The sequence below is a fragment of the Carcharhinus amblyrhynchos genome, chromosome 7 (genome assembly GCF_965287045.1).
Source record: "Carcharhinus amblyrhynchos chromosome 7, sCarAmb.v2.hapA, whole genome shotgun sequence".
NCBI classification, from domain to species: domain Eukaryota; kingdom Metazoa; phylum Chordata; class Chondrichthyes; order Carcharhiniformes; family Carcharhinidae; genus Carcharhinus; species Carcharhinus amblyrhynchos.
This window is the reverse complement of record NC_137330.1, coordinates 112,220,095-112,244,611: the sequence shown is the minus strand read 5'-3', so window position 1 is coordinate 112,244,611 and position 24,517 is coordinate 112,220,095. Positions and strand designations below refer to the sequence as shown.

Sequence of the window (24,517 nt, the reverse complement as noted above, 5' to 3'; positions counted from 1 at the left end):
ACTGAGCTGGGTGTCAGTGTGTGCTGTGAGAAGGATGCTAAGAGGCTTCAGGGTGACTTGGACAGGCTAACTGAGTGGGTAAATACATGGCAAATGCAATATAATGCAGATAAATGCGAGGTTATCCACTTTGGTGGCCAAAACGGGAAGTAAGATTATTATCTGAATGGTGGCAATTTAGGAAAAGGGGAAGTGCAACATGACCTGAGTGTCATGGTGGAACAGTCGCTGAAGGTTGGCATGCAGCTACAGCAGGCAGTGAGGAAAGCTAAAGGCATGCTGGCCTTCATTGCAAGAGGATTTAAGCATAGGAGTAGAGATGTCTTGCTGCAGTTGTACAGGCCTTGATGAGGCCACCTTGAATATTACGTGCAGTTTTGGTCTCTTGGTCTGAGGAAGGATATTCCTGCTATTGAGGGAGTCCAGTAAAGGTTCACCAGACTGATTCTTGTAATGGCAGGACTGACGTGAAGAAAGACTGGATCGACTGGGCTGGTACTCAGAGGAATTTAGAAGAATGAGAGTAGGTCTCATAGACACATATAAAATCCTGATGGGACTAGACAGGCTACATGTGGAAAGAATGTTCCCGATGTTTGGGAAGTCCAGAACAAGGGGTCACAGTCTAAAGGGTGAATCATTCAGGACTGAGATGAGGAAAAACTTCTTCACTCAGAGTTGTGAACCTGTGGAATTCTCTACCACAGAAAGCTGTTGGGGCCAGTTAGTTAGATATGTTCAAGAGGGAGTTGGATGTGGCCCTTGCAGTTCAAGGGATCGGGGGTATGGAGAGAAAGCAGGAGTGGGATATTGAAAGTGCATGATCAACCATGATCATATTGATTGGTGGTGCAGGCTTGAACGGCCAAATGGCCTACTCCACCTATTTTCTATGTTTAAAGCTTTTCAGTAGATTATTTCCTAGAAAAGCAATTTTCATATTTTCTAGTTTTTACAAATATATTGGCCCACTTTTATTTTAAAAATAAAACATATTTCTCACCCCACCTCCCAAAATCTCCATTGTGTACTCCATTCCAAAACAAGGAGATGCAAACTTAATTCTCCTCATTCAAGCCCACTTTGCATCATCATAGTATATCAGCAATATAACTTTGAAAGCTGGTTTTACTGCAAATAATGTTTAAATGACTTTGATTTTTTTCCCTTTCTGGCCATTGATAAAATCATTGCACTTTGGATTAGCAGCCATTTTGTGAAATCTTTCCTGAAATTGACTTAAATGTATATGTTACATTTCAAGGTCATTTGGGAAACATAATTGCAATCTGGCCTTTGTGCTTGGGAGCCAGTACGTGAAAAACATTACACTGTCCCCTGTCCAAAGTATTATGGTATAAAATGCATAAAAATTGTTTCATTGAAGGCTGTCCACAATCTGTATTTTGAGTGTCCATTATTTGAGTGACTCTTTCATAATATAAAGTATATTGAACTGCTCTGTTGTGTTGGTATTTTATAGCTGTCTGTCAATTAGTGTCCATTTGACTAGGTTTCAATGTATAATTTGAGATACGCACTTAGTAACTTTTTTATGGGGTACTTTTATTTTGGAGTTGAAGTTTATTTATTAGTATCACAGGGAGGCTTACACTAACATTGCAATGAAGTTACTGTGAAAATCCCCTCGCCAACACACTCTGGTACCCATTCAGGTACACTTTGGGCAAATTGAACATGCCCAAAGCATCTAACCAGCATGTCTTTCGGACTGTGTGAGGAAACCAGAACACTCAGAGGAAACCCTCATAGACACAGGGAGAACGTGCAGACTCCACACAGACAGTGACCCAATCTGGGAGTTGAATCCAGATCCCTGACGCTGTGAGGCAGCAGCACTAACCACTGTGTCACTGTGCCCCAACATCAGGTGTATTGTTCTTCCAAGAAACAATACTGTTGTAAATGCGTGTGATTGTAATTTATCTCCAGTGGCCTACAAGAGGATGGCATCCACTGAAAAATAATTGGTCATTTTAATTTTTTCCTTTGTTTTGATTCCAAAGGTATCAGTAAAATAAAATTAGCCACTCATTATCTGCATTCTATGCTGCCTAGTCAGCAATACTCTTAATAATATGTCTTATGTTTTCAAGTTACAAAAAATTTTGACTTGTATCACAAACCTGGAAGAGACATTTTTGGAAATTGTGTGAAAGCGCTTGAGGCAATATCATATACAGATGAGGTGCTAGTGAATCTCTTTGTTCTATGCACAATATGTGGATTTTCCCATTTAGGGTGTTATAAATGTTAGATTGCTTTGCAGGAATGCATCCAAGGCATGAGATCATTGAAAAGCACAGGCCTCCAAAACAACCTCGTTCTCACCATGGCAATATGCAGCACTGTGTTTCAAACATCAATAAACAATTTAACATTGTACAATGACAGGAGAACACTAAACATGTTAGAGACGGTTTTGTTCTCCTGCAGTTGATGTAATTTCACATTATTGATGGTAAGAATGCACCAAATGGATCCAAACTTGAATGGCATTTTTAACTTTCAAGTTACCAAATAATAACATGAATATAACATTTGATCACCCTGAGCCTTAAACCTGAGACAGATTCTTTTCAGTATTTATAAATCCACAAGAGAACTTTTATCCTCTTCTTGCCCACAAAAGGCTAATCTCTGCAGGTTTCTTAGTATCTTGTAGAAACAGGCCAATTACTATATTCAGAAGCTACTTGGTAGGATATAGTGTCAGTCTGACTATAATGCAAGAACAGGAGTAGGCTGTTCAACCCCTTCAGCCTACTCCGTCATTCAACTAGATCATGACTGGTCGTCTACCACAGTGCCAATTCTCTATATCTCCTTATGCCTTGATAGCATTATTATCTAGAATTATATTGATCTCTACCTGAAATCAAGAAATTCCCAGTGTTAATGACGAGGTATTGACCAGAAGGCCATAATTCCCAGTCTGGAGGGAGGACCTCATTCACAAATCTTATCTGTGCGAGGGATGTCTTATCCTATTTGCAAGTACCTAAGAATAAATGATTCAGTGCCCTTCTGAGTGGGGCAGTGTTAGTGAAGAGAGGAGAAGAATTTATTTTGTGGGAGAAAGGCAATCTTACTTAACTGTGGTTAGAAGTGATGTGGCTCATTCCTTTACGGAATGTTACTTTTTCTACATGTTAACCTGTGACTTTTTATGCATTTCTATTCTCCAATGGCTGTCTCCAGCCCCCATTATATTGGAATAATTTAAAAGCGACCTAGAAAAGTCTGATGACTGCATGGTTTAATGCACCTGAAATTCAGTAATTGATGTGTTTTCTGAGAACCCCTTCATTTTGATTGTATCAGCATGCTGACCTCCCAGTGGGGGAATCCTTCTGTGCTTTTAATTAATTGACATGCATCTGTAATTGTTTCAGGTTTGCTGTGTGACTTGCTGTGGTCAGATCCTGACAAGGACGTTCAAGGTTGGGGTGAGAATGATCGTGGTGTGTCTTTCACCTTTGGCGCTGATGTCGTCAGCAAATTTCTCAACCGACATGATTTAGATCTAATATGTCGTGCCCATCAGGTAAAAAAATACTGTGAACTATCTTTATCAGCAACTGTGAGATGCTTTTGGATTTCGAGGGAGATGGTGGAGGCGTAGTAGTTATGCCACAGTGTATTTTCTTTTTTCTGATGCAATGGGATCCATTCATAGATCTGGCAAAGTTGCTTTAAATATCACAATCGAAGTGCCTTGCCTATGGTTCCATATATGTTACTGCAGCAGAAGCAGGGAGTTTACTTTCATTATTTGTAAGATTTTGTGACCCGATTGATTACATATCATCCAAAGAATTTAGCTGATTCCATTTTTATTCTTGGTGTAGAGTTTTTGCATGACTGTGAGTCCGTTTGGGGAAAATTCAAATCTTGCTTGCTGATGAATAAGCGTTAATGTTTTACAGGTGGTTGAAGACGGCTATGAATTCTTTGCGAAGCGCCAGCTGGTTACTTTGTTTTCTGCTCCAAACTACTGTGGCGAGTTTGATAATGCGGGAGGAATGATGAGTGTCGATGAAACATTAATGTGCTCTTTTCAGGTACATGTTGGTCAAGCATTAAGCAACCTCTTTTGTGGCAGTGTGAAGTTTGTTGTACTGTTCAATTCGTTACAACACACTTATCAGCAAAAATGAACGTTTCTTGGAAACGAAACGGGCATACCTTTGTATTGGATGATAGATCTGTTGACTTCCTCCAGTTAACACATGAATTCTTAAAGAGGGTAATTTGTTTTGCCAGTTAGAGGAGGATATGGAGCAGCTATTATAGGAACCAAGGGTAATGGTGAGATCCATGCAGCTGTGATCCAGAAGTTAGTCAGCAGTGCCATGATACTTATGCTATTGAAAAAGGCTCTTGTGGCCTCCTCTTCCAATATCTATTAATTTTTGCAGTGAGGTGAAAAATAATATTTTTTTCAAATAAGCAATAAGTGTCTGACTTTCCGATTTTAGGTTGACCCCTGCGTGGTTTTATGTGACACTTAATTCTTTCGCCTTGAATCTCAGCATTCCTTCGTGTTTAGATCCTAAGTCACACCTTGTAAAGTCTTTTTGAAAGTTCATATATATGCAACCACTGCATTTCCCCATCCCCTATATCTGTCATCTGCTCCAGGGACACGTAACAGAGCACAATCATCTTTGCTGGAATAAGCATGTCAGATGCATCTCAGTTTTTCCTCCATATTTAGTCATTTTGTCTCTTAAGACTAACTGGCCCTTAATTATCCAGGTTAGCATTGTCTGTTTTTGAAAATGCGTATTCTCTTGTCCAACCTCCAGCCCTCACTCAATAGAACCCACAAATATTAGCCATAATTTTAATCTCGCCTAACTTGTTGAGTTAGGGCCTCGTGCCCAGTTTTTTACCATCTGATTTCCTGCTCAAGTGAAAATGGAGCAAGGTGTACATAGACAGTCTAACCTGAATGCCTTCTATTTTTAGCAGGTGGGCGAGATTCAAATTGGAGCATTAGTTCTTGTGCCTCTATTTCTTCTCCCTTTCCTTTAGAATCTTGAGTCTCAGTACATTTTCCTTTTAACTAACTGCTATAATATATTTTACTAACAATCATTTTGCTTTTGACCGATTTCAGGATTTACCACCACAAGCTTTTATATTTGTAAACATAGATGCAAAGTATTTACACATTCCAGCAGATTCCCATTCAACCTCTGCAAAATTACTTTTTCTCAAGCATTTGGTAGATGGGGTGGAAATGGTGTGTGCTAAACTTAACAATTCACTAAACAGCGCTATGTTCTATGCCTGATTAACTCTCATGACTTTTTTCCTTCCCTTTTCCCCATTTATTTTTTCGAACAATAGACATAAACTGAACAGTCCCTTAGAAACATAGAAACTAGAAGCAAGAGTCGGCCATTTGGCCCTTTGAGCCTACTCTGCCATTTATCTTGATCGTAGCTGATCACTGAATTCAATATTCTGTTCTCCCATATCCCTTGATCCCTTAAGCCCCAAGAGCTATATCTAATTTTTTCTTGAAATCAGACAATGTTTTGGCCTCAACTACATTTTGTGATAGCGAATTCCACACATTCATCACTATCTAGGTGAAGAAATTTCTCACCTTGGTTCTAAAAGATTTACCCCTTATCCTCAACATATGACCCTTAGTTCTAGACTCTCCCACCATTGAGAACATACTTTCTGAATCTACCCTGTTGGAATTTTATAAATTTCTGAGATCCCCTCTCACTGTTCTAAAGTCCAATGAATATAAACCTAACCAACTTATTCTCTCTGCATATGACAGACCTGCCATCCCAGGAATCAGCCTGGTGAACTTTCGCTGTACTCCCTCTGTAGCAAGGGCATCCTTCCTCAGATAAGGACGCCAAAACTGCAGACAACGCTCTAGGTGTGGCCTCACCAAAGCCCTATACAATTGCAGCAAAACATCCCTATCCCGATACTCAAATCCTCCTGCTATGAAGGCCACTGTATTGCTACCGCCCATTTATCCACATTATGCTACATCTGCCATGCAGACGTGCACACAGTCAGCCTGTCCAAATCACACTGAAACATCTCTGCATCCTTTTCACAGCTAATCCTCTCACCCAGCTTTGTATCATATGCAAATTTGGGGATAATGCATTCAGTTCCCTCTTCCAAATCATTCCAGCTCAGATCTTTGCGGAACCCTACTAGTCATTGACTGCCAGTCAGAAAAAGACCCATTTATGTCATCTTTGCTTCCTATCTGCTAACAAGCTTTCTATCCATCTCAAGACATTACCTGCAAGCCCAAGTGCTTTAACTTTATATATTAGTCTGGTATGTGAGACCTTATCGAAAGCCTTCTGTAAGTCTACGTAAATCACATCGCTGGTTCTCTTTGGTGAACTCTACTAGTTATTGGAATTTTTTTTGAGGAAATAGATTTGATAAGCATGATTTCCCTTTTGTAAATCCATGCTGACTTTGTCACGTTATACCACTGCCTTCCAAATGGCGAGTTATGAAATCCTTGATAGACTCTTGCAACTTCCCCAGTCCAGATGTTAGGCTTACTGGTCTAAAGTTACCTCTTTTGTCTCTACCTCCCTATTTTGAATAGTGGACTTACATTAGCACGGTAGCACAGTGGTTAGCACTACTGCTTCACAGCTCCAGGGACCTGGGTTCGATTCCCGGCTCGGGTCACTGTCTGTGTGGAGTTTGCACATTCTCCTCGTGTCTGGGTGCTCCGGTTTCCTCCCACAGTCCAAAGATGAGCGGGTTAGATAGATTGGCCATGCTAATAAAATTGCCCCTTAGTGTCCCGAGATGCTTGGTTAAAGGGATTAGCGGGTGAATGTATAGGGATATGGGGGTAGGGCCTGGGTGGGATTGTGGTTGGTGCAGACTCGATGGGCTGAAGGGCCTCTTTCTGCACTGTAGGGTTCTATGATATTCTATGATATCCTCCAATCTGTAGGAACCAGTCCAGAGCCCAAAGAATTTTGGAAAATAACCACCAATGGACCTACTATTTCGAGGGCTACTTCCTTAAGTACTCTGGGATGAAGATTATCAGGATCTGCAAATTTATCCACCTTCAATCCCATCAATTTCCCCATAACCATTTCTTCACTAACGCTGATTTCCTTCAGCACCTCACCAAAACATGTTTCTCTCAGCGTTTCTGGCACATTGCTTCAGTCTTCACAGAGGAAGACATGAATAAAGTACAAATTTAATTCGTCAGCCATCTCTTTATTCCCCGTTATGAATTCTCCTGTTTCTGACTGTGAGGGTCCTACATTTCTTTTTGTCAACCTTTTTCTCTTTACATATTTATAAAAACTTTTACAATTAGCTTTTATGTTCCCCACTAGCTTGTTTTCGTATTCTATTTTTTCCTTCATAATCACTGATTTACTGAATTTTAAACTGCTTTCAATCCTCAAGCCTATTGCTTTTTCTTACCAATTTGTATGCTTCCTTGAATCTAAATTTATCTCTGATTTTCCATTACAAACCATGGTATGACCACCACTCTTGCGCCAAACGGGAATAAACAACAATCTGGGTGACTAAGATGACTTTTCCCAGAATGCTCCTTGGTGGAGTCTCTCTGCCGCCTCTGCTGGATGTTGTTCTCCTGTTAGTCTCTGGAGGGGTTCTTCCTCTGCCCACTGTACAGTCAGGGTAACTGTGACGACTTCTCCCAGAATCTGCCTCGTTGAAATCCCTGTACTGCCTTTGCTGGGTGTTCTTGTCCCTTGAGCCTGTTCTACCATTCAGTATGGTCATGGCTGATCCTCTCCCTCAACTACATGTTCCTACCTGCACCACCTATCCCTTGCTTCCTCGAGATCGCAAGTCTGTCTGTCTCAGCCTTAAATATATTCAACAACTCAATACTTTACAATGCTCTGTGGTAGAGAATTCCAAAGATTCACAAGCCTTTCAATGAATTAATTTCTCCTTGCAAAAATCCTGACCATCTTTCACGCATCCAAAATAATTTTGTTGTACATACAACGATATTTGCTACAGCATTTTGTTACTCTGGCCTGATGGTAAATTAGTTTTCCCTTCTCTTATAATGTCTTATTTGTGGATGAGCAATTTTCTGACAGCACAATCTAACCACCTCATTCCCTCATCTACTCGGGTACTATTTCTAGGAAGAAAATCATTGAGAGGTTTCCTTCTAAATACCTCTCTCTTCTGCATGAATTTTGCAAGGAGCAGGGTCTCTCCCAATGGGAACATGGTGGTCCCTCTGAAGGTCAGATTTGAAGGTGCCAGGATTGTGTTGACATTTTGAATTTTCTAATCTGCATATTAATATTGCACTCCCTTAGTTTTGAATTCTTGAAACCGGAATATTTGGGCTTTTTGGTCTTTGATCTCCGTTATGTGTCACTGTGCGAGGTGTCTTTTTCAGCTTTGCATGTGTTTTCATTGTATTTTTTTGAAGTATACTTTGTGTTAAATTTATGATATAAGTGTTTGGTATTGGAAATGCCAGGTACGTTTTGAACTTGTATTTCAGCTGCCTCAATTCACCCCATTATTGTTCTGATTCATTAAATGTGCATTTTATGTCTATTTTTAGATTCTAAAACCTTCTGAAAAGAAAGCAAAATACCAGTATGGAGGTCTGAACTCTGGCCGCCCTGTTACGCCCCCTCGCACTGCAAACCCACCCAAGAAGAGGTGAATAGTAAAAGACAGCCCCAAACACCTTATCATTTGTACACAGAGAAAGTTACAAGTATACCAGTTCATATTCTAAAGTATGTAACCTGTAAGCACCGTTCAACCATCTGCTACTGTCTTTGTGAGCCTCAATGCTTGTAAAAAGAAATTAAATAACTAAGTCTTTTTGAAAAAAGTTTTCCAGTAAATACGCAGGTGTGGCATATTGTAATGTAAATCAATGTAGTACAGTAACCAGTGCATTTTATTAATACTTTGTTCAGGCTGGGATGAAGGTTAACTAAGGCTGGGATGAAGGCTATTTTTTTCAACCTTCAATCTTTATCTGGTAATCCCCTTGAATCTTGCGATGAAATTTACTGCTTCTGATTTGGTTATTTATTTGTGAAATATGTACCTGCAGATAACTGATATGATATAGGTGCCATCATGGCCTGTTGGGAAAAAAACTACAGTCTGGTAACTAGAAGTTGCATACAAGGACTGCAGTAGTTCACAGTTAACCAGTCCATGGGGTGTCTCATGTTGGCACCAGTCTGGTACTCAAAGCAATTGGTTGTTGCTTGTTCTCCATCATTACACTAGTTTTTATGCAGCGACATTTATTTACCCTGTGGTGATTCTCCAAACTACGTTCCAGGTAATCTATATGGTACTTAATTTATGAAGAGGTTGAGGGGGGAGAATTGAATATCAATATTGGAAAATAATATTGATATTTTGTTATCAATATAGCAGTAAACGTGTTGAATTAAGTTTTATTTGATACGGTTGAAAGCCAGAGGAAGGTTCAAGGGAATGAGTTTTTTTTCCTAGCTCTAGAACTAAATGCTTTAATATGGTTTTGTGTAGGGCTGCATGCGACTTGTGGCTCCCATAATTTCCTGATTTCATTTGCACATGCATGACCCAGTTGTTATCTGATCTGTTGCTCATGATTTTGTGTGACCAGTGATGGCCCACAACAGAAAATTAACCAAGAACTCTCAAGTCGCAATTTTGTTTTCAAATTCTAAAGATCCATCCCAGTCCTGTGAATTTACATCATTGGAGGGAGGGAGGAGGAGGGAAGTTGGGGCGGGGGGATTGGGGGCGCGGGGTGGCTGATGTTTGCTTGCCATTATTTGGGATGCCAGGGAATTTGAATGTACACATTAAACTGATAGTCTACAGGTCTGTCCACAATTGCATGATATACTCATGAATATAGCAGCCCTTGTTTTCATGGATTTGTGTTTGTATTCTGAAGATTGAAACTGTAGCTTTCCAAAGGCAAAATCTGGAGTGTGCCGTCTTCGAGGGCTTATTCCCTTATTTATGTAAATCAGTTATAATGAAACCTGAGGGCGTTATTCTGTTGACATTGTTTTGTTAAGGATGCCTATTTCTGTTGTTTTCAATACAATCTTATGCCTGATACAATGATTTTATTGTTTCTTTTCTCTGCAAAGTGTTGCTGTTTCATGCGTTAACCCTTGTGCAGTTGGCTGCTGCATCAAAAAGTCTCCAACTTTATATGAAAAATAGGTAGAATAATGTAAAACTTTAACTGACTAAACTGATTTTGGATCATAATTGAAAAAGGGCAGTGCCATGCCACTTGTGATAGACTGCTTAATGTGGGGCTTCCTTATGCAGTGCTTTTTTTTCATTTGCTTATTTCATTTCTTGCTATGCTGGATACTGATGGTACCATGATCCTTCAGAGCAAAAGATTTGGATGTTGCTGCAAGTCTGGCTTTCCACCCTGCCAGATGGCATCATGAGCTTAGGGGATATACAATATTTCTCCATTTACTGTTTTGCACTATGAGGGGAGTGGGTAAGGTGTTTAAGATTTTTATAATCTGTTCATGAACTAGGCATTAAATAAAAATTGTAGATAAGGTATTTATTTCTACAAATTATTTTAAAATCACAATGGTCGAGGCTTAAAGAAAGCATATTTGGCTTGAAACTCAGTCCTCTGACATCCCAGCTTTTCCGTTTTAACATCCAGATGCATTTTCACCATAATAACTATGTTTCTGTCTCTCTTGTGCTGTCCGGCTCCCAGCTTATTCTAAACAATTATTACACGTTACATAAAGAAATTTGTTTTAAATGTACTTACTTTGATCCTACTCTCCTGACTTGCTGCAAGTTCATTTTATCTTTACAATTTTACATATCGCAGTGAGATTCTTCTGTAACCACAGTATTAGAACGTGAACTTCTCTTATCATGAGTTTCTCTCATCTCGTTATCATTTATCCCCCTTGCCCTTGGGATCACTGTTTGTACCTTCTCTATTGCAGTGCCCCAGTATGGTCCAAGCAATACCTTGTAAATCCTTAATTTCTGGAAACTTGCACACTACATTACTGCCTGACTTTATATCCTCACGCTCGATTAGCCTTCAAATTGTTTCTCCCTTGTTATTGAGGTATAAGAAGTGAATTTATGATTGCCCCCAGATACCTTTCTAACTATTCTTGTGAAAATTGAATTCCATTCATGATACACTTGAGACATGTTTATAGATTAATGAGGAATACTGCTTACAGCTACCCCATGTTAAATGTCAGTTGCCATTTATCTGACTAATCCCTATCTTTTGTTGAATGCAGTTCTGCTGTTCTTGCTTTATCATTGTCAGAAATTTGCTCGCTTGTGTTTGGTTTTGTAGATCATGGCCAAATGTCCAAACATTAACACCTTCAACACAAGTTTTCTTCCCTCTTTCTTTGTCCTCCTCGTTTCTGAAGTCTGACCATATGCCTCACTTATTTATTCTGTCAATTTATTGCCCTCATGAGTTTCATTTCATTTTAAATCTTTCTAGTGGAAAGTTTTCAACTCAAAAGTTCGAATAATTGTTTTCTTGGAGTTGCAATTTCTGTATATCCTCAAAATTTCAGAAAGCTTATTGAGCAAGATCTTTTTCCTTCTCAATGAATGCTGGCTGTTAATTTACTAACTAAATATTCCCCGGCTCCTGCCATATAAAAGTTTTGAACACTTTGTCTGTAGATGAGGCTGATGGCCCCATGTTTCTCCAGCATTTTAAAATATTTATTAAGTATTTTTTCCTCCTCCTCTTCACATTATGAATTTTGAATTTTTCTTAAAATATACTGATTTTGTTCATCAAATATTCAGGTCTTTGAATAAGTCTTGCCAAATATCAGTTAAGATTTACGATGGTGAGACTATAGTGGATTTATCAATCCTTAACAATAAATGGGACCGTGCTTATGTTTTTGTAAAAAAAAAAAATTTTTTTTAAATCCCTTGGAGAATTTGGTCATCTTCCATCTAGGAGCCTATACCAGATTTTGCATCTGCTGGGTTTGTTTTAGGCCCATTCATTCATCCATCAGGAACGATCATTGTACACCAGAAGACCATTTGGATAGTCAAGACTCTTGAAAGAAATGCGTATGCTCCTTGTTCTGGTTCCTGGAAAGAAACCGATGCATATTAATGTTGGTAGAAACTTGTTAACAGCAAATGAGCAGATAATAGATAACACAAAACATTGTATTGAAATGTACAACAGTCACAGTATGGAACACCGCTGATAAAGACCTATGTTCGTTTTCAACAAGAGTGTTAGTTGCACAAAAAATTTAAATTAACTTCTAAGTCATTTTAAAATAAAATTGCCTGTTTTTGCTCATGTTTTCAAGATGAAAATTCTTAGGATTTTAAATGTTGCACTTCTTTCCTTCAAAGCTTCTTCCAAAGCATTGTGCAACAACACTTTGTTCAGTGCAAAATTGTTTAGGCTACAAATTTTCAGAATCCACTTTGTTTGTCATCTTTGAATAAATTTATAAAAACTCCCTGCATTTTGTGAAATGTTATTTGTATATGATTGAGAGAACTGCATAATGGTGTAATCTTTGCGGGCTAACAAAATGGCTATAGTTCTCTTATCTGGTAAATCAAGTTGTAAAATTGAGGGCCACAATTAACTGAGAATTGGAATCATTTGTTACAGCCATCATTCTGAATCCTTTTATTTTGAGCAAAATACATTGTGACTTTTGAGTTATCAAACCGTTCATGTTAATTTATAATTGTCTATTTTAGTCTTTTGCATTTATTTTGTGTTGTGCAGATACATGTAGCAGCATATACCCTACAAAATTGCCCACGTAAAGTGCTGCCAGTTGTAATTCTGAAGCCTTTCTTTGATTCATTTGCATAATTTGATTGATGTTCTTTGTGCATATTTACATTATTAAATTAATGTCAAACTGGGACTTTCAAAATGTTGAAGGCAGAATCATTTTTATTAGTAAAGCTATTTAGCAAAATATTTAAGAGAACACCATGCATTAGTAAGAAGTCTCACTCACCTGATAAAGGAGCAGAACTCTGAAAGCTCATGATTCGACATAAACCTGTTGGACTTTAACCTGGTGTTGTGAGACTTCTTAGGGTGGCACGGTGGCACAGTGATTAGCACTGCTGCCTCACAGCGCCAGGGACCCAGGTTCAATGCCTGGCTTGGGTCACTGTCTATATGGAGTTTGCACGTTCCCCCCGTGTCTGCATGGGTTTCCACTGGGTGCTCTGGTTTCTTCCCACAGCCTGAAAGACGTGCTGGTTAGGTACATTGACTCAAGCAGGCGCCAGAGTTGGTGACTAGGTGAATTTCACAGTAACTTCATTGCAGTGTTAATATAAGCATTACTTGGGACTAATAAATAAACTTTCACTTTTTACTGTGGTTACGCAGTCGAACGCCAGCATCTTCACATCACACTATGCATTGGAGTTGTTTCAAGAGAGAAGAGGAGCTGAATGATGTAGTGTGCCGAATGTTCTAATCATTTAATGTTTCTAGTGTTTATTTATTTAGCACTTAATTTGCTCATCACCAAATGTGCAAAGGATTATTTAATTTAATGAATGCAAAGAATGTACAGCTATGCTGCAGTTATTTGGTCTTGGACTAATGCAAACCCAAGTCATATTGTTGCCCCCTTGCTTTTCTGTGGTCAGGTAAAATGGAGCTCTATGCATATACACAAGTCAAACTGCTTTGTGTTCACAAAGGTAAATTATAACCAGTTGGTAAAGGTTGACAGCTCTGTATAATTTAAAAATTCAGTTGAAAATACAGGACAGAAACCATGTGGTTATGCTGCACACTAATTGCTTCCCACTTCTCTTCCTGCTGTGCTGTAAAATTCTACGTTGTGCTAACCTTTTTTTAAAAATGCAAGACTGGTTAGACCACAGCTGGAGTAGTGTGTCCAATTCTGGGCAACACAAAGTATTTGGCCAAGACCTTGGAAAGGGTGCAGAGGAGATTAGCGGATAATGGGCGGTCAGAGTGTGAAAAATATGAGCCTAACTGAAATTGTTATAGGACCACAGTGGTGGGTGGGGGGGGGCCCACAGTGGTTAGCACCGCTGCGTGTCAGCGCCAGGGTCCCATGTTCAATTGCAGCCTTATGTCACTGTCTGTGTGGAGTTTGCACATTCTCCTCGTGTCTGCGTGGGTTTTCTCCCACAATCCAAAGATGTGCGGGTTAGGTTGATTGGCCATGCTAAATTGAGTGTTAGTGTCAGGGGATTAGCAAGGTAAATGCGTGGGGTTACTGGAATCGTGCCTGGGTGGGAGTGTGGTCAGTAGAGATTTGATGGACTGAATGGCCTCCTTCTGTACTGTAGGGATTCTATGACCAGAGAAGGTTGATGGGAAATTTAATAGTGACACCCAAAATTATTGGGGATTTGAAAGGATGTAAATGGGAAGAAACTATTGCTTGTGATGAGTGGGTGGGTTGGTAGTTGGAAGGAGGATTTGCAGGACTATATGGAAAGAGAGAGAATGGAATGAATTGAGTAGTTCTTTCAGAACCAGCACAGGCATAATATGTCAAATGTCCTCCTTCTGTGGTCTGCTTCACCTAACCCCATCATCATGCTTTTCTATTCCTTTTGTTCATTAATGCATCCATGCTATTTGCTTAAACTGCTCTGCGGAATCATAGGTTCCACATTCCAGCTACTCTCTGGGTAAAGAAGTTTCTCCTGGATTTATTCGATGTCATCTTGATGACCTCTACTTTTAAGTGCACCCCTTCTCCATTCCTAACTGCTGGAAACATCTCTGTCTCTACCTCATAAAACCTTTCCATAAGGGTGGCACAGTGGTTAGCACTGCTGCCTCACAGCACCAGGGATCTGGGTTCAATTCCTGGCTTGAGTCACTGTCTGTGTAGAGTGTGCACGTGCTGTGTCTGCATGGGTTTCCTCCGCAAACGGTTTCCTTCCACAGTCCAATGAAGTGCTGATTAGGTGGATTGGCCCCTTAGTGTCAGGGGGACTAACTAGGGTACATGCATGGGGTTATGGGGTGAGGGCCTGGGTGGGATTGTGCTCACCGCTGACTCGATGGGCTAAATGGCCTCCTTCAGCACTGTGGGATTCTAAGATTCTCTGAACCTTAAAAGGCCTCTGTCGGATTGCTCCCTCGGTCTTTCAAAAGGAAAGAGCTGCAGCCTATTCAGTCTGTCATGTTCGATATAATCTCTCAGTTCGTTAAATTGTGCTGAGCTTTAATTTAGCAGAAGAAAATCTCCATGGAAACGCCAGTAGCGATGAGGAATCAACATCTGGTGGAAAATTTGAGCCTGGTAAGGGAAATAAACAGAGCTTGCATTATCAATTGTTGTACCAATGTTAGACAGCTGCTTAGTGGTTGTTAATAAGATGTAGTAATTGATCATGTTAATAAGGTATGGTAATTTATCATATTTTGACTACACAGTTGATGGAAACCATATTCAGAAACTCTAGTGACTGACTCTAAGCTAACCGTGGTGGACTTGTATAAACTTAATCTAAGTGGTACCAGCCAGTTTTATCATTCCCTCATCAAACACATTAAGTTTTAAGGAGACAGTACCTTCCTGATCAATTTGGAATAGCAAAAATAAGATACAGGAACTGTTACAATGCTGTCAAGTCATAAGATATTACTAGCACCTTTGTATCAGCATGTAAAATGCTTAATCAAGCCTTAGGGTGAAGATCCTGCACAGATTGATATTTCTACATGAAGAACAATAGTTTCCTGTAACAATGTTATAATATTGTGCTGGTTGTGAAATAATCATGCGGTGATATCCTGTTAGAACAATATTGGGTATTTTTTCTGTGCTTGTTGCTGCTTATGCCCTAAAGCAGAGAGGAATCTAATTGTCTTTAGCAGAATAAGGTGTAATTGCAAAAAAAAATTAGCTGCTAAAATCAGTTGACTATTCATTAGGTTACAATGGATGCTGAAGGAAATATGGAAAGACCAATATTAGCTCACGACATAGGAGTAAAAGATGTGGCTTATTAAAATCACAAAGGGATTGGTTTTAGAGAGGAACTGAACAAAAATTCTCTGATACAATTTTGGTATTTTGATTGTTTTCTCTGGGGCGACAGAGGCCAAGGGGAGATCTGATGGAAATCTATAAAATTGAGAGGCATAGGATTTTACAGTCCGAATCTTTTCCCAGAGTTGAAATGCCTAATACAAGGCAGCATGTACTTAAGTTGAGAAGAGGAAAGTTCAAAGGAGATGCGAGAGGCAAGTTTTTTTTAGAGCGGTAGGTGTCTGGAATGCACTGCCAGGGGTGGTGGTGGAGGCAGGTATGATAGGGGCATTTAGGGAGCTTTTAGATAAGCACATGAATATGCAAGGAATAGAAGGATATGGGCCAAGGGTAGGCAGAAGGAATTAGTTCAATTTGGCGTCATGTTTGGCACAACATCATGGATCGAAGGGCCTGTTTCTGTGCTGTACTGTTCTATGAAAGGAGAAGGGTTCATAAAACAACATTGAAATGGTAAATTGGGTGAACAAAGAAACCTGAAATGAACATTTGAAACAGCAACAGATCAGTCAAGTGAAAACATTGTGAAACAAAAGGCAATCAACAAGTCGATATGATGACTCGGAGATCCAGGAAGAAACATATGAACCTGAGACCAGCAATAAAGTGAAATAATTTGACAAATGAAAAGCATGAGCATGTATAACTTTAGAAGTGTTAAAAATAGAAAGATGCAACTTAAGGTTATTGTGGCAACACTGGACAATAATATGGGAATATTGGGGAAATGGGGATAAATCCAAAAGATGGAAATAAACCTAATAGGTAGAATGTTTTTACTGAAATTCTATTCCTCAAGATATCCCAAGCAACTGTCAGAGCTTGGTTTTAAACAAAATGGAATTTTTAGGTAAGCTAAATAGACTGGACCAATATCTTCAGTGTTAAATGACTATGTCACCATGTTGATAGTCATTAGGGAAAGATTTGTGAGGCAATAATGATTCAAACTTTCACTGACCACTGGAAAGGTACCAATGGATTGAAACCAATTGGTGTATATGTGCATTTTCTAAAAAGATGACAAACCAACAAGGGCAAATCTATTATTTTACATGGGATGGAAGAACTGCAAATGCAGTAACAATCAACAAGCATCCAGAAGGGGAAGTTCCTGACTGAGCAACCTTCTCAACCTGAAACCAGTGACAACACAAAACTGCAATGGAATAATCTATCAGAACTTGTGAGAGACTTTGATAGTCAAATATAAAGGACTAATAATAAACTCAAAGCTGCAGTGATTCAGTGTCAGACCTGTGAATGGATAAGAAACTAGCTGAAATGGAGGAAACAGTACTTGATAGAGGTGATGGATCAGAGTAAAGGAAGGAGTACTGGATGGAATATCTTGGCTCAGTGCTGCAATCATTTAACATATCCAGTATATGATGGGCTGAATGGCTGCCTGCTGTACATTCTGACTCTTATTACTGTTACTAATTTGCATAAAGTGATCTGGATTCAAAATATGGCAGAGGTCAGATTTGCAGCTGATACTAAACTAGAAGTGACTCAAGAATCTGAATAGATTATGGAATGCATTGGTCAAGAAGTGTAAATACAGCCATAGCAGATGAATTTTAATACAGCAGGTTTAAATTGGGAAGGAAAAATAGAAGGGATAAATATGTGTAGAAATAGCTAAAGTCAAAACTGAAAGAACTAGGGGGTCGCTGAAGGTGAAAGAACTGAGGCTTAGGCTCAAGGCTAAATTTGTCCAGTAAGAAGTCTCTCAACACCAAGTTAAAGTCCAACAGCTTTATTATAAAGTCTAACACTGGCATCTCCGCATCATAAATTTGTCCGGCCAGCATAGAACAGAAATGGACAAAGTCAATGGGACGTTGTACTTCAGAATCAAAAGAATAGAATGCAAATGATCAGAGGTCGTGATCAAATTTTATAGTGCTCTGGTCAACACTGTATAAGAAGTCTCACAACATCAGGTTAAAGTCTAACAGGTTTATTTGGTAGCAAACGCAACTAGCTTTCGGAGCACTGCTCCTTTGTCAGGTGAGTGGGGACCTCTGATCACAAACAGGGCACAGACACGCACTCAGTTTACAGAATACAGTTTACCGTTCTATGCCCTGTTTGTGATCAGAACCACCTGAGTAGCACTCCAAAAGCTAGTGGCGTTTACTTCCAAATAAACCTGTTGGACTTTAACCTGATGTTATGAGACTTCTTACTGTATTTACCCCAATCCGACGCTGGCATCTCCGTATCACAACATACTGTGAACAGTTTCAGGTTTTTTGAGAGATTGACCTCTAATGACTGCAATCCAAGCTTTGAAGAAAAACTGGTAAGATGTGGACATTTCAACCAATAAAGGGAGTGAATGAAAAATGATGGAATAGATTTTTTAATGGTGTAAGAAAGTTAACAGCGCTAGATGAGATGGGATGATCCCGATGCTGCCAGAATTTACAGAGCGAGCGAGGCTTGCAGAACAGAATTCTCCATTGACCTCGGGCAGGATTTTACAACCACATTCAGGCAAAGCTCGCAAAATACGTTCAAAGCTAGCAATAATAATGTTTGGGCTGTCTTCACGTGGTGATGAATGCGTGGAATGGAATTCCAGGTAGAGTAGTGGAGGCAAAACCCCGGAATTCTGTTGAATATAATAATGGAAGCATTTGAGAACTCGCAGATAGCTAAAGTTAGATGGGCCAAATGATCTTTCTCATCAGTAATTGTGGGCTAAATGATCTTCCTCATCAGTAATTGTCTTGCAATTTACAATGATTAAGGTTTGAACATCATGAAATCAGGTAGGATTTAAGATTGGCTCTTATGAAACTTGCAATATCTAATTCAGAAAAACATGTAAAAATAGAATAGTTGATGAGCATTCAAAGCCTGTGTGCAGAAAATTAAAGTTTACTTGAAGAAGGGTGACAATATTAGGTGGCATAAAGATTTTTGAAAGCTACAAAAATTTTAGAAACGTAATTTTAAAAATAGGAATAGGCCAATCATTATGATCATGGCTGATCTGCCAACTCAGTAACCTGTTCCTACTCTTCTTTCCACACACCTCCCCCCCTTCACATATTCTTTGACCCCTTTAGCCTCAAGAACTATGTCTAATTCCTTCTTGAAAGCAAACAATGTTTTGGCCTCAACTGCTTTCTGTGGTAGAGAATTCCACAGATTCCAGATAATCTCTGGGCCCTTTAGATCTTTTGCATTTTTGCATAAGGATGCATATTGATGGTTTAAATGTTATGGGAGTATTACATTTTACAGTGCAGAAGTATTAAATGGATTACAGTAACATTTTATGGTCTATTCATGTCATCTAAATGAAAAGCCGTTTATCTCCCACCTGACTTACTGTCATCACTATTTCTAAATAAACACATCTGTATAAAGAGTTTTTTATATGCTGTAGTTGTCATCTTTCCCTCCATTTCCTGTTGTAACACGTTTCAAATTTTGTATTTTTTTGAACTCTGATGTTCTCAATCGCTCTCATCTCTAATAAATGGAGGAACATATGAAAAAAGTTGTGTAATGATTTTCTTCCCCAGATAATAGAAGTTGCCAGATGTTTTATCCCAAGTGTTTTAGGACTGAAAGCTTCCCATCGTCGTTCTGCCAAATGTCAGAATATAGATTTGGAAAATGTGTTGATCAAGGGAAAGAGAACTTTATGACGAAGAAGTTTAGTTTGTTGATCTAAACGATGCCCTTTCAATGAACGAACAAAATAGTTCACAGGCAGTGGACACCAAATGTTTTAGCAAAGTAACATGCCTGGTAAAGTCACTAACTGTGACATTTTACATTGTTTTTACATTGTGAGTTGACTGAGAATGCCCTTAATCTCTCCAGCATCAACAAACAACGCCAGCTGTGTGTGAAAGATGTCAAAGTCCCTGAGACGGCACCTTCCAATCTCATGTCCAGTACCATCTGGAAGGACAAGAGGAGCAGATATCTGGGAGCACCACCACTTGGAGGCTCCCATCAAAATCACACACCATCCTGACCAGGAAATGTTCATTAACTCGCTGGGTCAAAATCCTGGAATCCCTTTTCAAACAGCACTGTGGGTGTGCCTACACTACAGAGACAGCAGCCCATCACAAATGCAGCTCACCATCGCCACCTCAAGGGTGACTAGGGATGGGCAAGAATTGCTAGCCTATCCAGAGACACCCACGTCCTGTAAATACAAATAATCCTGCAATGCTAGAATGATCCTAGTTGCCTTGGTCACAAACGTTTGTTTGTTTTAAATCAGTGAACCCCTTTGGAAATTGATATTTTATTCTCACATTTCAAAAGATGCTGAATTTTATTTTCCACTGTCTTCCCTTGATGTCAGGTGCTAGGTTTAGAAACGTGCAATTCTTTACAGGGTGCCTCAGGCATATTCCTCAGCATTTTGCACGTTCAGAAACTTTCCAGTTGTAGTGGCCCAGAATTACCCTGGGGCTGGTCCATAGGATCGCCAAGTCCAAGTTTGACTAAACTGGCTTGCGCCTAAAGAAATCTTAGGGCCTTTGGCAATCACAAATGATAATCCTAAATTGGCCTGTGCAGCGCACTGTAACTCAGCCATCCAATAGTAAAGCAAAAATAACATTTTTGAATATGCTTAATTGTATAAAAATTTATACAATGGAATTTTTATAATAAAGGAGAGGGTGGGGGCCTCAGAGTCCCTGAGCTATGAAAAATTTTGGTATTCTGGATCTGATCGAATGCTTAATGCTGATGCAAGGTACAAAAATATGCAATTACGGTGACTTCATTCCTCACTTAATTTGCAAAGCAGGTAAATTTATATGTAGTCACTGCCTCAGTATTCCAGCAAACCAATGCACGTTTAGTTGTTTAAAATGTATTTATGTATGTTGGTGGCACAGTGGTTAGCACTGCTGCCTCACAGCACCAGGGACCCGGATTTAATTCCCGCCTTGGGTCACTGTGGGGAGTCTGCATATTGTCCCCATAATCTGCCTGGGTTTCCTCTGGTTTCCTTGCGCAGTCTGAAAGACGTGCTGGTTAGGTGCATCGGCCTTGCTAAATTCTCCCTCGGTACCCAAACAGGCGCTGGAGTGTGGTGACTAGGAGATTTTCACAGTAACTTCACTGCAGTGTTAATGTAAGCCTATTTGTGACATTAAAATGAAGTTTAAAATTTATTAATTAGTGAGGTGGATTATTTGGAGTAATGCGGGCCTCCACTTATACTGTTGATCCAGCCTTTGGCATTTTTCAACAGAGCAGCTGGAGCAGTGTTTGAGTGGAAGGCAATTTTAATATGCAAATCATTGAATTCTAATGTATTATCAGTGCCATTTTGATGGTCAACTCCAGATTTGGGGCCTTGTCCAGTTTTACTGGCTAATGCAGCAGATGAGGCACCAAAAATGGTACGTTCCCTCTGTATGAGGTGGGAGTGCTTCTCCGGCCTTCACTGAATGAGTGTACACTGCTTCTCCAATGCTGCAGCCAGTGTTCCCACTGACTACGTGGTGGACAGCAAGCTGCACCAGCTTTATTCCACGATAAATCGTGTTTGGGTGGCCAATGCAAAAAAAATTAAAGAGATCGCCCAATGAAAAAGAAACTGGATGTGCACAACTGAATTTTAAGAGACCATTGCTTATAGCCCATCGGCATCTCTCTGCCAATTCTGGTCTCTTGAACACTAGTGATTTTAATTGTTCCATGATTTGTAGCTGTGCTTTCAACTGCTAACATCCTCAGTTTCAGAATTCCTTACCTGCTTTTCTCTCTAAAATGCTCCTTTCGAACCTACCTCTTTAACCAAGCTTGTGATCATCTGTCCCTAATATCTCTCAATGTGGCTCACACTCAAATTTTTGTCTGATGTTGTTCCTGTGAAGTGCCTTGATTAGGTTCTTAAATGTGCTATATCACGGCGCGTGAATGGAATTGGCTGAAGGCTAGCGTCTGCCATGCTGGGTGCTCTGGAGGAGGCTGAGATGGATCATCAGGTGGGACGGTGACACAGCGGTTAGCACTGCTGCCTCACAGCTCCAGGGACCCCAGTTCAATTCTGGCCTTGAGTCTCTGTGTGGAGTTACCATGTTCTTCCTGAGTCTGCGAGGATTTCCTCCTATGGTCCAACGTTGTGTGGATTGGGTTAATTGGCCATGGTAAATTACCCCATAGTGTCAGGAGGACTTGCAGAGTAAATATATGAGGATAAGGGGATAGGGCCTGAGTAGGATTGTGTTTGGTGCAGACTTGATGGGCCGAATGGCCTCCTGCACTGTCGGGATTCTATTCCATCTACTCATCCACCTCATGGGAAGCTGCCCACTCCTTGCTGTGTCCTGATTTAATGCTTTTCCGATAAATAAAAGTTATTACAGACCACAAAATGATAGATATTATGAACTTTTGGCACTGGCCTCATCACAAATACAGTGGATACAAGAGCAGGTCAGAGGCTAGGACTATGGCGGCAAGTAACTCTACTTGGCTACAAGGCACAAGTCAGGAGTGTGATGGAATACTCCCCACTTGCCTGGATGGGTGCAGCTCCAACGACACTCAAGAAACTTGACACCATCCAGGCCAAAGCAGTCCGCTTCATTGGCACCATATCCACAAACATCCATTCCCTCCACCATCGATGCTCAGGAGTAGCAGTGTGCACTATCTACAAGATGCATTGCAGTAATTCACTAAAGATCTTTAGACAGCACCTTCCAAACCCACAATCACTCCATCTAGAAGGACAAGGGTAGCAGATAAATGGGAACACCACCACCTGCAAGTTCCCCTCCAAGACACTCACTAGCCTGACTTGGAAATATATCGCCATTCCTTTGCAGTCACTGGGTCAAAATCCTGGAATTCCCTTCCTAATGGCATTGTGGGTCAATCCACAGAACAGGGCCTGCAGCAATTCAAAAAGGCAGCTCACCCTACCACCTTCTCAAGGACAGCCAGGGACGGGCAATAAATACTGGTCAACCAGTTACACCCACGTCCCATGAATGATTTAAAAAAACTTAATGAAACAGCAACCATACACTCGTGCAGCTTGCTCAAACTTAAGTTCTTTAAATTGATTTTGTCAGTCCAGGGCTGAGCAGTAAGTGCAGTGTGTCAGCATTGCTCATATCCCAGTATGAAAATATTGAGAAGAATGAAGACAGGAATGAGGAATTTTAGATACAAGGAATGATTTGAGAAATTGTACTTATTCTCCTCGGAGCAGAGATTAAGAGGTGACCTTACTGAGGTGTTTAAAATTCTGAACAATTTTGACAGGGTAAAGAAGGATATTCTGTTTCCACTAGTTGGTTTGACCGTGACTAGGGGGATCACAATTTCAAGATGGTCAGTAAAACAACTAGAAATGAGATGAGAAATTTCTTTACTCAGGAGTTGTTAGGATTTGGAATGCACTATGTGGAAGAGTGCTGGAGGTGGATTTCATTAGAGGTTTCAAAAGAGCACTGGATACGTATTTGAAAATGATTAATTTAGAGGGCTACTAGTTGGGTGGCTCTTTTGGGAGCCGTTGCAGACATAATGGGCTCAATGGCTGCCTTCTGTGCTATAAAATTCTAAGTGTCATTTAGAGGAGCTGGTGCTGTAGTGCTAATGTCAGGCTAATGCTCTGGGGATACGGGTTCAAATCCTCTGGAAGTTAAATTCAATTCATAAAATTGTGGAATTGAAACGGTGACCATGGGACTATTATTGATTGTGGTAAGAAGCCTATCTGGTTCATTCACTCTTTAGGAAATCTGCCGTCCTCACTTGGTCTGCCCTCTGAAATGGCCATTCAGTTCCCATGAATGCCCGTGTCCCATGAAAGAATGAAAACAAAATAGAGAGAATAGCTATTATGTCTCTGGAATATGATTGAGTTGGAGATGGATGGATATAGGAGAACTTTTTAAATAAGGGTCATTAGCATCGGGGTGTCCCTGGTAACGTAAATGGGTATAGTATGATGACAATGTTTTTTCTCTTTTCATTCACAGGTTTTAAGTCGGTCCACCTCGTGTCCAACGAGGGGCATACACGCGATGGGTCACACTAGGGCTGCTCTTGGTTGTTCGATATTGGCCTAGTGCTTCATGTCGTTAGTGTGTGCCTAAACTGGGCAAGACAACAGCTCAGTGACTATCGCTGATTGCTGTGCAGACACATGGATTTGGGCCGGTGTCTGTGGGAGTTTGCACATTGTCCCTATGCTTGCGTGGGTTTTCTCCGGGTGCTCCAGTTTCCTCCCACACCCCAAAGATGTGCTGTTAGGCTGATTGGCAGGAATAAATTGTCCCTAAATCAGTTTCCCTCAATCTGGATGACCATAAAACATTAGATAGGGGTCGTGGGTAGAGAGGTGGACTGGTGGTGTTGAGATGGCGGCGCGGGCTTGTTGG

General features: G+C 40.2%; 1 protein-coding gene across 1 annotated transcript in view; it reads left to right on the top strand.

Moving 5' to 3' along the window:
- Nucleotides 1-12,977, top strand: part of LOC145345219 (serine/threonine-protein phosphatase PP1-beta catalytic subunit) — a 116,574-nt gene extending 103,597 nt beyond the window's left edge. The window contains exons 6-8 of the mRNA XM_080192968.1: nucleotides 3,417-3,568; nucleotides 3,951-4,085; nucleotides 8,624-12,977. Of these exons, the coding sequence (XP_080049094.1) occupies nucleotides 3,417-3,568; nucleotides 3,951-4,085; nucleotides 8,624-8,728 (392 nt within the window). The 3' untranslated portion in view covers nucleotides 8,729-12,977. The remainder of the gene's footprint in view (nucleotides 1-3,416; nucleotides 3,569-3,950; nucleotides 4,086-8,623) is intronic.
- Nucleotides 12,978-24,517: the final 11,540 nt, after the last annotated feature.